At 31.3% G+C, this 15,153-nt stretch overlaps 1 protein-coding gene across 3 annotated transcripts in view; it reads right to left on the minus strand.

Moving 5' to 3' along the window:
- Nucleotides 1-3,650: 3,650 nt before the first annotated feature.
- The window catches only part of LOC129953167 (putative uncharacterized protein DDB_G0277255), a 62,293-nt gene continuing 50,790 nt past the window's right edge, over nt 3,651-15,153 (minus strand). For all 3 annotated transcript variants that reach the window (XM_056066024.1, XM_056066022.1, XM_056066023.1), the window contains 4 exons: nt 9,142-9,322; nt 8,831-9,072; nt 8,245-8,400; nt 3,651-7,505 (listed from right to left, as the gene is read on the minus strand). In XM_056066024.1, the coding sequence (XP_055921999.1) occupies nt 6,873-7,505; nt 8,245-8,400; nt 8,831-9,072; nt 9,142-9,322 (1,212 nt within the window). In that variant the 3' untranslated portion in view covers nt 3,651-6,872. The remainder of the gene's footprint in view (nt 7,506-8,244; nt 8,401-8,830; nt 9,073-9,141; nt 9,323-15,153) is intronic.

Consider the following 15,153-nt stretch of genomic DNA (forward strand, 5'->3'; position numbering starts at 1 on the left):
AATGTATGTAATAACGACCTCTTAATTTACACCCTTATAAGGTTTTCCATGGGTAAAATAAATTAATTTAATTTTGATTTAGATATAAAATGCAAATTTCACGTTTTTGCATTCCAGGAGGCAAAATAAATTGTTTATTTTTTGATTTAAGAAACTAATACTAATACGATTATAAGAAATGTTTAAAAAGAAATTTGATAGATACACCGCACTTGTTAACACGCACACTAAAACGATAATAAAAAAAAGCAAAATAATTCAACTAGTGTTCCATACGCCACAAAAAAATCAATTTTTGACGAAAATATGAGTTTGCAGATGGCAATTAAATTTCTATGTTTTTACTTTATTACAACTCAAATTTTGTTAAGATGGTTTATTGGAATAGTAAAATCAGAAAGTTCATTTCAATCCAACACGAAAGGCACTCATATTTTTGTCATTGCTTTCCAACAGAAACGATAAAAATTAACACTAAGTAATTTATTCATCAACTTATACCTACTGCAATATGATTTTGAATCCATAATTTGTCAAGTTTAAATGATTTCATATTTCAAAATACATTTTCGAATTAGAAAATAAAACGGTTGTGTAAAGTAATCCAATGGACTTATACCTACATATTCAACAAAAAAAGTTTTCCAACCAAATTAGTTTGGATATGCATGCATGATTCATAACAATAGTTGGACACGGGAGCCTAGTATTTTTCGGCATCAATTGGAACGCAACTGATCTATTCAGTCGACTTATCCTTTTTGTAAAGTTGAAATTCTATGTTTATCTCTTTCATTATTGTCTCTTACTTTATTTTAAAAGTCTTGTCTCGTCTCTAGTCTGAGTAAGTTTCATTCTGCAAATGTTATAAAATTATAAAAGAAAATCAAAAAAGTAAATTTAAACAAAAGTACATAGACTATATATGTTGTACCAACCTAAATATTAAATAAAGACTTTGTTAATTAATCAAAATATAAATTGTGTCCTGTGTCTTTTTGTATGGGCCTTCGCAATTATTCATTATCTACAAACATAACTTCAACAGTTGGTTGTCTTCATACTCAACTTGCAAATATTTTATTAACTTAAGCTTTCCCTGAGCCTGTCATGTTGGACCCCACAAACCGGACGATGTCGTCGGGAATAAATCCTCGAACAACTTCTGAGATCAGTTGCTTCCATTCATTGGCTTTATTATTATCAACAGAAACACTTTTACCAGAAAGGACTTTGCTAAAAATACTATGTTCTAAATCTGATAAGCCAACAACTACTTGCCTTAAAACTCTAAGCTGTACGCAAATTCCAGTGCTTTCTTTTTTCGATTGGACTACTTATAGGTACACTATTGCTATGCATACTTTCTAACCATTAAAAAACAGCTTTGTCAACACTTTCATACTCATAAAATTTGTCCGCTTAAAGTAACCAATTAATATCAGCAAAATCTTGCGGAATTCTTAGTGTTTCTCGTTCAGCCCATATCAAAGAAAGAATACTCTTGGAAACAAACAAAATCTTCAGCAATTTGCTTTTCCTTTTTAACTCTCCCTCAATCTCTTCAATTAAACGGATCTTCGTGGTAAGGTCTAATGTATTCAATTTTCTTCAGGTCATAATTTATCTGAAAGTAAAAATTAAATTCTTCTACTCTTAACGTCGAACTTGTCGAGTTGTAGAAGGACTAAGGTCAATGATTATCGAGAATTTTCTCCAGTGAGTCCTAAAACTAAAGGACGTTCTTATCCCTCTACCTTCCCAGAATCATCTCCCATTCCCACATAAACAAGGCATACCAGCCACGTTTATGTCACAAACTCCCATCCCACCTCCTACGTTGTAATGGCGAAAAAGCTAGACAGCGCTCATATCTCTTGAGCTCCTTCTCACTCTAGGTAACCTAGCTGAATTGCTGTTACCGAATCTCAGTCTTTTCCTTACATATCAGAATGATGATTTAACATCAACTGACTCATCACCCTATCTCTTCCTCCCCTACCAACTCTAAACTTTATTGGGCTGGATCTAATGTGTTAAACGATCGGTACCGATGATCAGCCTGGCTGGGGGCTCAATTCAAAAATAGCCAAGTCTCTAACGGAGTATCCGGATACCTGGCGACCTCCGGATTAACAAGCCTTATGTGTATAACGCGAATATCTTCTTTTCTTCGCAACTCGTGGGACCAAAGATGTGCAAAAACAAAACAAAAATTAAAAGAACAATGAGACCGGTATCTCTTCAGGACCGGGCGGCAGTTTAGCGTCAAAACCTGTTGACGTATCTCCTGTGGCCAACACAGAGAAGGAAGCAGTGGCAATCCATGGACCCTCTTATGCTGTTGGTAGCAACGAGAGTATGAAGGTAGCGATACCTAATTTCAGTAGTGGCAGGGTTGTGAAAAATGAGGAGGGCAGGCACCAGATGGAACAACATCACCACGTGTCAAGTCACAAAAGACATCTGGCCAACACTGGATTTAAAACGTTCAAGTTGCTTGCTATCTCTAAGCAGATCGCATATATGTATGTAAGCTCGAAAATAGGTGTCATAACCGGACACTGTTTTAAGCACGCCACGAGACTAGCCGTATTCTCAAATGACTTTTGCAGAAGCTGTATGGACGAGGAAGAGGAAAAAACAGTTCTTCATATTCTCTGCGCATGCCCTGCTCTGGCTCGACAACTCAAGAATTACCTAGGAGAATTCTTCTTTAACGATCTATGTAAGTCATATCAGACTCTTACGTTTCGTAAGGGACTCAAACCGGTTGCATTGAGCTTAGGAGGAAGCCTTAAGATTCATGTGGTATCACAATGGGCCATTAAACTGGCCTAAGCGTGTCCGTCTCCATCTTCGACAGCCACTAACCTAACCTAACCTACCATTAAATTGTAAAAAAAAAAATTCCCCCACATGAAGAATGCATTAAATTAAATATAAAGTTCTTTTAAAATCAACTAAATTTTATAATTTTCCTAAAAAATTGAAAAAATAACCTTGAAAATAATAATAATAGGAATCTAACAAAATATTCAAAACATTGTAGAAATTAGAAGAAATACTTGAGTCAAAAACTGTTTCTTATAAGTTGTTTTGTAGGTTTCCGTATTTTGTTAAAAAAGTTGTCAGTTGAAATCTTTCTAAAAAATGAAGTAAAAATTACCAACCATGTTTTGCATATGATGAAATAGTTTGATTTCAAAATCTATTTTTAGTTGAAAACCAATTCTTACCAATTTTAGTAGCATTTCTTCAAAGTGTTTTTTATATATAAAAAATACAGATCTTAGAAAATTTCAAATTTTGCTCAAAATTTTACCAGATGTCAAAATCGTTATTCTTCGTTACAAACAATTATTTATTTATTTTTATTTGAGGTTACACCCACCCAATTTTTGAGAATCCTTTCTGCATTTTTATTTGTGCAACAAAATTCATTTGCAGTCGAATCTCCACTGGTTATAAATATTTGGACGACTCTAGGGACCTTCAAACGCCGAGAAATGTCGAAATTTTGAATTCGATAAATTGGACCGATTACAATAACTTCCTATGGGATGTTAATAATGAGTATAATTTCGCAGTAAACTTACCATATCTACCATGTTCTAATAGAGTTTCTTTCAAATAGTAAAATCGATTAATATGGTCTTTTTGCTTTTCTTGCAACAAAGTAAAGTTTTTATTAAAGGTAACAATATTTAGAAGAATTAAATTGATTTATAACAAAAATAAAAAGTTTTTCTTGGATTTTAAAAACCTCGAAAAGAAAATTAACCTATACAATTTTTTGAATTGTTTTCTTCGTGAAATAATTTTTAAATACATTTGCGTAAATCGATTTTTTATATAGACATACATAGGTACATGAATCTTCGCGTTCTTACAAATTAATCAACCATATATGTATTTATATATTTCATTTTTAAAAATAAAATAACTATTATATAACACATAACATTTTGGTTTCATTTTTATATTTGTTGTTTCATTTTCTTGTTTGTTTAAAATTATTATTTTATTTAATAATTTTTGATTGATTTTAACTATTACTAATAATTTAACCGCGCATCTTTATCTTTAAATGAAAAATACTGTTGAGTTTATTGTTACTGTTTTATGTTTAACTATTCAATCAATTTAAAATTAACTTAAAAGTTATAATGTATTTTTGCTTTGTGTATTTTTGCGCTTTATACAGTTTACAGTTTGAAACTAACTTACTTAATTTTTTTTTTAAATAATCATAGTTTATAAAAAAATATGTACATTGGCCTATGGAATTTTGTCGATGACTGAATCATACAGAAATATATTAATTTATATGATTTTAATTGTTGTTTAATGTTTATTTGTGCAAGTGTGTTTTATTTTGTACGATCTTTGATCGATATTTTACACTTTTTTTTGAGAAAATTTCTACAAGTTTAAAGTCAACGAAAGCACCTTTCATCATTTAACATTAAGTAACATCAACATGGAAATAACAAGAAAATGCAGACAAAGAAGATGTTATAATTTTTTTTTACAATTTCGAGCATAATAAATTGTCGCAGGTAGGTGGTTAGGACAGGCATTTCTAAGCTAGTTAATCTGCCAAATATGACGAGTTAAATTTTACAGAGTTTGAACTGAATGTTAACCTTAGAAGCTTGAGCCTCAGGAGTAGAAATGTAGTTAATCAGCTCTATCAAGAATTCAAACGTAATCGGAATCCCAAAAAAAAAATATTTTCAAATACGTTCCTAGTTGAAAATCGTATACAAACTTGCTTGCATTACGGTTTTTCAGAATTCGTAAAAGTTTCCGATTACGATGAAATTCGTGATAGGTCTGAATGTTGAATTAGATGACACTAGCCTGTAAGAACAAATCTCGAAGGAGAAACTAAGTATTAACATGCATACATATAGTTATAGTTTTGCATTAAAAAAAAAAAAAAACAAATTAGAGTTGAAAAAAAAAGAATAATTTTATCACCATTCATAACTGTCAACACTTAAATTAAGTAGGTAGATAAGTATTATATGAGCAAACTTCAAACTTCTCAACACTTGTAAAATAAATAAATTTACATTTAAATACCTACATAACTTTTTCCAAATCAACACAATTTATATCAAAAAAAAAAAAAACATACAATATAGGAACTTAAGCCGTTTTAATACAAATTCTGTGTTTAATGGTAAAGTGTGTAAAAAAATATTACACATCTTTTTTGAGACTAATACTGGGTTAACATATTTATTAATTATAATAAAGGGCAATACAAATATTTATTTCTGATTTTTATAATTAATTGATTACGGATAAGAATCACATACAGATGTTTGCTCAAATTATAAGTCAAAAGTAATACTCAAAGTTAAAAATTTGACATATTTATAAATGACTTTGCATGCATTGATGTATTAATACAAACAAATATTTTAGTAACAAATGTGGTAATTGATTACTAAAGCGTTAAAATGTTTCTATAAAATTAAAATAATTTATTTAACATTCTCTTCATCATTGCTCTTTTCTTTTTTTTTTGGATTTGAAGAATCGGTATTGTTATTTGTCGCCCAAAGCACTTGTTTCTAAAAAAATTCTCTTGATACCAGAAATGGAAACGAATCTAAACCGCGCCAGTGTAGAAAAAATATGAATACATGAATACGTCAGACTCAAGTTCTGTAGTTTGAATGCATATCAAATGTTATATTCGTTGGTGTTTCAATGCATTTTGAAGCACTTCACGGATTTACCAATCCATACGCACTTTTTTTCAATAAAAACAGGGGTAAAGGCGGCACGTTATACAAAAAAGTCAGAATAATACATGTCTTCAACATTACAGACACCATTGTGTCTTATTTTTTAAAGATTATCATGAAACAGGGAAAGTGTTCATATTTAGTAATTAATCAAAGATGGTCAGTATTATGTATTGAGTTGCTTCGCTTACAAATATGAGTCTTATGTCTTTCAACTATGGCAAGATCTAATTTTTTTTTTTGAAAGCTGACTATTAATTCCAAAATTTGTAGGTAGTCTTAGTTAGAAAATTAATGCATTATTTCTACAAAAAACGGTTAAGAAATTTTTTTGAAAACTATGTACACAAACATAAGTTCGTGAAATGATTTAAATACAAAATTCTTACTGAATGTCGTTCATCCTCTAAATGTAATTTATTTTATACAATACCACACTTTCTATATTTATTGTCAAAAATAAAGTTTTAACAAGTATTAAGGAAAGTTTATCTTTCGGTTTATATTTTGGATCTCCAATGGAATACCTATATGAAAGAGTTACTTTGGAAGACATTTTTGTTTTCCTATTCCCAACATAAGAATGAAGTATGTTGTTATTTCGTAACATAATAATCGACAAAAGTGAATCCAAAGTGAAAGTTAAATACCTATTACAATTGGAGGAATTAGATTGACATTAAATATGATTTCAGGAACATAATGTTCATTGGGACACTTTCGGACTTTAATTTTAATTTTTTTTTTGAAGAACAGTCTAGAGGTTTGTCACTAATGTGGCCTTTAAAATGTTTGAATAATATTTATTTTCTCATTTATTTTAAACAAGTGTTATATTTCTGGTATACTCTTGCATGGAATGTTTTTCTTTTACGTTTTGATTATTTATATTTCTGTTTTTAATTATTTTTTATTCACAGTTTTGGTTTATCGATTAGAATATATAAACATCTCTTATAATGTCAAGTTTAACAATAAGCCAGCTTTGTAATTATTAAACTTAATTGAGCCATCTTCTTTAAACCATTATTTTTGTTGGATTGTATGTTTTTTCCTATTTTGCTCGTTGTTGTCTGTTTGTCCTTCTTACCACTTTTATAGTGACTATCATGCGACCATATCAATGTCACTTACCAAAGAATCCGTATCTGGTGAGGATAAAATAGAATCCATAGTTGATCGATGCGTGGGTGATAATAAATTATGTGTTGATGATAATATCGAATCACCGATACAACTGAGATCAACTGATTGCTGATGAGAGGACGAGAGTAAAGGATCGCAACCGTGATGTTGTATAGATGAAGGAGAGGAGTGGTTGTGATGGCGATGATGAGAATGTGGTGATATATCACTACCAGGACAATCCGAAACACAACCGTTGCTATTGTTATTTTGACTATAATGCTGATTTTCATTGTTGTTATTGTTATTGTTTATATTATTGTTATTGTGTTGCTGATCATGATGACACCGACTATTTGGATGATATAAATCATCACTTCGGAGCATACTGTTGTGTGTACTGCTGAGACATGTACTGCTGTCACTTAAGCAGCTGCTGCCATTTGCATAGACACTGCTTCCATTCGACATCGAACGTTGCAATGTTGGAGAGTGAGGTGATGAAAGCAGATGATGCGATAGCATGGGATCACTTCCTTGAACAGGATGCTTGTCTTCCATGAGTTCTTCCATCTGACTCATGCTAAGATTTCTCTCGGACACAACGTCTGGGATCTGGAAAAAAATAAATGTACGTGTTATCTATAGATAAACAATATTTTTTCATTTCATCTAGATTATCAGAACTTTATGGACTTGTGTTCACTATATGACTGAATTCTGAAGCGTACCCTTCACACCGAAGAAGATGAATTGTTAATTACGATCTATTTAATTCAGTTTTACATTTTCTTAAATACCTTCTTACTCCTTTTCTTTGAGATGTATGAAATTATAAAAATGAATTGAAATAAAAATAAAAACATATAGGCCGAAAGGCATTAGGTAAAAATAATATACATAGTTAAACTAAGAGTGTCCGTATGGGGCCAGTAAATAGCTGTTTAATTAAGTTTTGTCTAGATTTTGATATTTCAGTAAAAATTAAAATCCTTGTTAAAGATCTTGAAGGAAATACCTTATAAAGATCAAATAAATTAAGAAGCCACAAACTGGCACACCAATTGGGGCCTGTTCAAAGGTTAAACAAATTCACTGTACTAAAAAACGATTTTGAAGAAAATATGATATTTAAATAAAAAACTGAAAAATTGCACGATATTGAAACAAAGTTGGATCAAATAAAGAACTACTACACATTATTACTTACAAATAATGCGATAATGACTATAACTATTATTTTTCAAAACAAAGTCCTTAATTAAAATATTATCAATTGTACTACAATATTATTTCGCCCATTAAAGTACTGATGCCATACGACTTAGACTAAAAAGCTTTATTTTTGACTTACCTTTTCTACGATATCTGCTATTAATGGTGTCGCGTTGTGACTATGCGATGTTGGACTTGAGCATTTAAGATACGATGTAGGTGTTGGTGCTGAAATTGATGCAAAATTGAATTCCGACAGAGGTAGACCATGTGATTTTGCTTGTAATTCAAGTTCCTATAATCAATAAAAAAAATGAATTTTAAAAACGAATGTTGGATTAACAAAATAACATAAGATTGCTTATTAAATGCGTTAAAATACATTTGAAGGTACGATACCTTGAGTTTAGTTTGAGGGAGTGATACAAAAATAGAGAAAAAGAACAGTTTTTGTCAGGAGCGGACAATTCAGAAAAATAAAATAAGCTTCGATCAAAATAAATTCCTGTCCTAAGAAATTCCCATATAAAAAACCTTTTTCTGAGCTGCACTTTCCATTCATTAAATACTGACTATCAAATGTTCCCTAAACTAATACACATACAGAATCTTTTTTTTAAGTACTTTTTAAATTGACGTTAAAATGTTAACTGGGTATTTTTCATTTTTTAAATTAGCAAGTCATTATTTCAATTTGTTATCAATTATTTTTCAACAAACCTTACCTTAATTCTGTTAATTAGACGTCGATTTTGAACCTCCATTTGTCTTTGACGATATTCGTTTTGTTTTAAGCGGTTGACTTCATGTTTCAAACATTTAATATAATCAACTGATGATTTTAGTATTGTGCCCTTATTTGGTCGTATATCACGAACAACTTCATAATATGGATCATTGGTTTTTGGCAAGAGGGTTCCAAGTTCTTTTATTCGATCATTTATATTAAAACGTCGCCGACGTTCGACTAAAATAGAAAATTAAGTTTTTTTTTTTAATAATTTATATTCAAAATTTTAGATAAAAATACACTTACTCATGTTGTGGTTATCTTTCTTTTGTCGATCTTTAGCCAGCGCATGCATCTCGGCATCTGTCAACGATTGTGGTTCTTGCTTAATTGATAAATCAGACGAATAATTGCTATCGAATTTAAATGAATCATGTAAGGCACTCGAGTCGTATTGTAATATATCGTCCAAGAATATATCATCCGCCTGAAAGTGAAAATCGTTTAGAAATAAAATTTGAAATAAAAATACTTAAATAATTTTTTTGTGTATATATTTATGTTAAGGATATTGGTTCATTCAAACGAATCTTAATTTGATGGGATATACTTTATATTAAAAAAACCGTAGTTCGCAGGTCGAGACACATTTTGTTTCTAAAAGATTTTTTTTTTATTAAAACATTTTTCCGGTGCAAACTTTGAGCGCAATTTTTTTGTCGGCATAAAGCAGTTTCTACTATCTAGGTTCTAAAATTGAAATTACCGTTATCCCTGATAAATGATATAAAAATTGAATAGAAACAAGAAGTAATACTGTTCTGCTCTACTCTGGACACGCTCCTGGAATTTGTGACTACTTCGCGACTAGTCGACGCTTTAGAAGCAGTCTCTTGGATCTCCAAAAGAGAATGATAATGATAGCGTACAGCTAAACTTCGAAGATCAAGGATCAACGAACGCAAACAGTTAAGGGCTCGAAGAACTACTGCACAAGGGGAAGAAAGAAATGAACTGGAATCCTCGTACCACATGAAAAACAGAGGGGTTCACAGCAGTGTGCGCCGTGACAAGCGTAACTACATAAACGCATTGGCGCAAGAAGCAGAAGATGCTGCAAACAGGTACTACAGCAAGACTGTTTACAGAATAACCAAAGAGTTGACCGGTGCTCACAGCTCAAAGCAACACCTGGGGAAAGAAGTAGATGGTACTTTACTAAATTCGGTGGATGAACAAGTCAGACGGTGGAAAGAACACTTTTTCTCGGTTTTAAACCGAGTGTTTGCACACAACGTGCAGCTTATGCTTTCTGAAGCGCCCGAACAAACTAATCCCCACCACACCGCAAAGTAAATATGAGATCGTTGCCGCAATTAAAGCCCTTAAGAACAACAAGTCTGTAGGACTTGATGGAATTCCCGCAAAGCTTTTACAAGCAGCGCCAACGTCATCAAGCGAACTGCTTCATCCACCCATAAAAGAAGCCTGGACCACCGAAAGCTTCCCCGATGAGTGGGTGAAGGGATTGCTTGTCAAGCTCCCAAAAAAAGGAGACCTAACATAGTGCGAAACTTGGAAAGGAATTGCCTTTTTACCTGCTGTTGCCAAAATAGGGGCAAAAATCATACTGGAACGCATCAGAGAACACTATGAGGCCACACTCGATGCCGAACAAGCAGGATTCCGCGCTGGATCCTCCGGTACTTTGAGAAGGCCTTTGATAGCGTTAAGAGAGAGTACATCTGGTTAGCTTTGCGGAGGAGAGGCATTCCAGAAAAACAAATTCTATTCTGCTGTTAAAAAGCTTAAACAAATAATCGTAATTGGACGCGTTTTTTAAGACTACATAACCTGATGAAAAAATTGATACACCCAATAAATTTGTAAAAAATTCCCTCCACCATACAAAGAAAACAACATGATTGACGTATTTATTCAAACTTGATGTTAAATTTATCTGAAGTTATTGATAATACTTGTTAATGTCTATGAGTAGATTCATATTTTCGTGTTTGATTTGATCAATTATTAAAATTCTATTTCATATAAAAACTTTATTTGGTCATTTTTATAGCATTTCTTTTGTACAATAGTTTATTTTTTATATGAAATAACAATAAAAAAAGGTGTTAAAAACCATAATCAATGGGAACCCACATTTTCGACTTTTCTACAATCGTTATGTCATGTTTGATTAAAATCTCGAGTTTGAAATTGTTAGGAAAGCAAAAACTGACACAAAATCGCAAGTAAAAACTGTAACAACATTTTTATTTTAAGTTTTTTTGGTCAACTCCATGTCTTTTGTGATTGATTTTAATATTTAAAATAAAAAGTGAACGGAAGCATAAACTACAAATTCTTCATTTAAAAAATCAAGAAAAGAACAACAAAAATTCTCTTTAAGTCCTCGAAATACAAAACCAAAAAATCGAATTAATTGTTAATAGCCTGCGGTATTCTGTGATCTCTTTTTATAAACAATAATATTTTGTTCTGAACCTCAATTTATTATAAAATAACAATTAAAATGAATGTGTGCTTAAAACATTATTGGACAAACAATAATGTTGTGTGAGGTTGTTAATTTTGTTGTTGGATATAAAAACGCTTATCGTGTAGTAATTAATTACAATTTTTCGAGGCTTCAATCAATTATCGTAATTTGTTGTTTTGTAGTGCCGTATAGCCTATACCAACAACCAACAAGTTATAATAAAGTATCAAGATTAAAAGTATTGTGCGTTTATTATGTTGGCAATGAATAATAAATTTAAAAAAAAAAAACAGTCTTTGATTTGTCACAATTTTATCTTCTTGACTGCTTATTATTTAGATTATATCGACAATGCCTATCATTAAATAGACCACGCTTAGTAAATTTTCTGAATGCATTAAATGTTTGCATATATGAATCAATTTTTAAACATATGTCTATTAAACACAAAGTTAGTTAAAATGCAACTCCAGGTTGGTTTTCAAAGAAGTTATATGACTGAATATTTTATTTTATCCGACAAATATATTTTGATGTTTTTACGTTCAAACTCGCCTCAACAATTGAAAATAATGTAATTAGAAGGCTGACAAAATATCTATTTTAACTAAGTGAGTCTGAATGTAACCAGTTAAATACTTGGAAGCTTGGAAGTCATCGATCAATAGGCTTGTTCTGACCTTTTTTTGTGTACTTTTAAGCACAAACTATTTGTACATGTACCAAGCAATCTAAATTCTTATATCGGGTCTAGAAAACGTACTCGAAAAGGAAATGCGTCATCAAAAATCAGCATTCAAACATTTAATTTTTAAATTGTTATTAACATGTATTCACATATTATATTAGGTTAGGTTAAAGTGGCTAAAAGAATATTATATTAGTAGTTCTTTTAAGTCTAAATTCCAGAGGAGAGGAGAAAGGACCTTTATTGAGAGTTCTTTTAGTGGTGTAATCACTCAGTTTTAAGATATGATAGCGTAGATGAGATTACAATTGTGCCGATATTGTTGAATGGTCCTTCTATGCCTATTAAATTAACTTAACTGAAGTAAACTCGTTGTAATGGAGGGAATTTTATTAGTGTTGGCCATTCTGTCCTTGGATAATTATGACAACTTAACTTGCCAAATATTTGAAATTGGATATATCTATTATCACAAAATAAATAATCTTTTGAGATTTTACAGTTTGCAATGGATTACTTAACATTGTCAGAGACAAGATCTATGTCTAGTAATTCTTATAGGTTTTTGTAGGACAGAGAAATAACACCGTTATTTTTTACGTTATACAAATTTATTAGTTCGCAAAAAAGGTGTTCACTTTGATCATTTTACGATACAAAATATGGACTGCAACCCACATTAGTGTCCAGAAAAAGAGTTTAATCTTCGATCTTAGTGAACGAGGTAAGACTCCAACTCAAATTTCGCAATTGTTGAAATGTTTAGAGCTGACCCTTAAATAAAATTTGAAAGTTCCACTCCGAAATACATGTACGCGTATGGATAGGATAATCGTGAGAAGGAGTAATGCCGACCCATTTAAATCATTTCGTATCATCATGACCGAAATCAACTTTAAACATTTTGAGTGCTCTGGTAAGAAGGCCACTCAAATATGCTCAAATATTTGGATGCATTAGCAGGAAAAATCGTCAACGTTTTGACTTGGCCAGCGCAGTTAAGCCAGAGCTTAACCCCAGGCAAAATCAATGAAATGATGTAAAGGTTAAGATCCGGCAGCAAAAATTCCAAAAATCAGAGGAACTTAGGTGTCAAAAGTTTGTGGAAAGTTTACCTCTAAAATGTGAGGCAAAGTTAATTTAAATATTGGTGGATCAACAAAATACTAGTTTGACAAAAATATAAATTTGCAAGGTATTTGGTTATTTCCACCCTTAAATTTACTTTTTAAAAAGTTCTTCGTATGTGTTCTTTTTCTACTTCCAGGAGAAAATACGTCATCAGAGTTTTTTTTTGATTTTCAAAATAAATACGAAGGAAATTATTTTAATTTTATGCTATAATAATTTTGAATTCGTCATTTTGCTTACTTTTTATAACAATATTTAGCTATTTTATTTATAGATAAAAAACTACATAATTTAAAAAAAGTGTGCTATATCTCTTGTATATGGCGGATGACTTGCTTTTTGACATATTTTATTTTTTTGTTCGTACATTTCACACAACTTAAACAGGAGGTAAATGGACGACTTTGTTATAATATACATATATGAAAAAGCTGTTACCTAAAAACACTACAACTGTAATGTTTACATCCGGCATAATTGTTATTTAGAAAGTTCAATTTGGTTTGTTTATATTTTGTTGATAAAAAACTAGGTATATTACCTAAATAATAATTTCTGTGTCGAACGGTTTACAAATTAAAGAGAATATAAAATGAAATTAACCAAATTGAAAATCTCACAAATGTATTTATCATGTTTTCGTGCTTGGAATAACTAAAATATACCTGCTTAAACAATTTCCTTCAACGATATCTAGAAAATCTTTTATTTTACTTTTTTGGCACAAAACCTACGTGACTTTTTATAAAAAAAAAAAATGGCATTCAATGAATTTGATGTCAGGTAATATAAAAGAATCCAATCACCGATGAGAGCTATTCACTTAGAATGAATGAAGAGAAAGTATTCAAACGATCCTCAGCCCAAATAATTCGATTGCGTTTTATACAAACAAAATTAAATTTATTAAAGTTTTATTTTGAGTAAATTTTGTTGTTATTTAAAATGTTTCTGCTTCGGAAACATTTTTAATGAACCTATCATCAGGGCTAGTCTGGCTTTGGCTTTGTGACTTAAGCTCTTATGAGGTTGAATTTTATGAGTTTATTATGATCGATAACTGTTTCGTGTTCTCGAAATAAAAACCTGACCTCAACTTCAATGAAGTGGACATTTTCATCAGATGACTACAAAAAAGGCACAATTTGAAAAGTAGGTAGATGGACGTCTTTTTTTTAACAGGACTCATGACAAAAAAATTCTAACAACACTCAGTGCCCATCTTGAGAAGGTAGGGAAAACATGTTTTTCCTTTGGTTATCCTTTTGACTTTTTTCCTTGAAATTTAATTTATTTGTTCCCAGAAATTTAAAGTTCAGTACTCTATCGATGAGCAAAGGATATTTTATCATAAATGGTGAATGCTAAACTTTTGAGTTTTTATGTTTCAAAATAAGTGAAGAAAATCGATAGTACTCTTAAAAATATTAAAATAAACTATTGCTGGTATTTACTTTTTTATAACTAGCTAGAGTTAATATTAGAGATTCTGGGTTGATGAACCATGGGGGAATACGAGGAGTAACTTGGCGCTCCTCTTTAGTTGGTAGTTCAAACTCAGCTGCTTTTATAAGAATCAAAGCAATGGCGGATAGGATCCTTTTTTTAAGTTTATGATCAGATGCTTTTTTGAAATCTACCGCCAACTTTACACAGCCATCTCACTCGATGGATGGAAATTTATATTTACCAATGGTTCTAAGAAAACTGAAAACACATCATTTGCGGTGACACTCGAAAATGCTGCCATTGCTTGCATTGGCAACCTGCCTGAAGTCGCTTCAGTATTCACTGCTGAAGCATTCGCCATACTTCAAGCTACTAAGACTGCGTCTAACTACCGTGGAAAACACATTATATGCTCTGATAGCATATCCGTAGTTAACGCTATAAAAAAACCTAACAACAATACTGAACTCATATCAGAAACCCACCAAACAATATGAACTTAATGTGGACCCCTGTGCAGCTAACTCAGCCAATATAGCTTTATTATCCA

Source organism: Eupeodes corollae, chromosome X, assembly GCF_945859685.1.
Source record: "Eupeodes corollae chromosome X, idEupCoro1.1, whole genome shotgun sequence".
Classification (NCBI taxonomy): domain Eukaryota; kingdom Metazoa; phylum Arthropoda; class Insecta; order Diptera; family Syrphidae; genus Eupeodes; species Eupeodes corollae.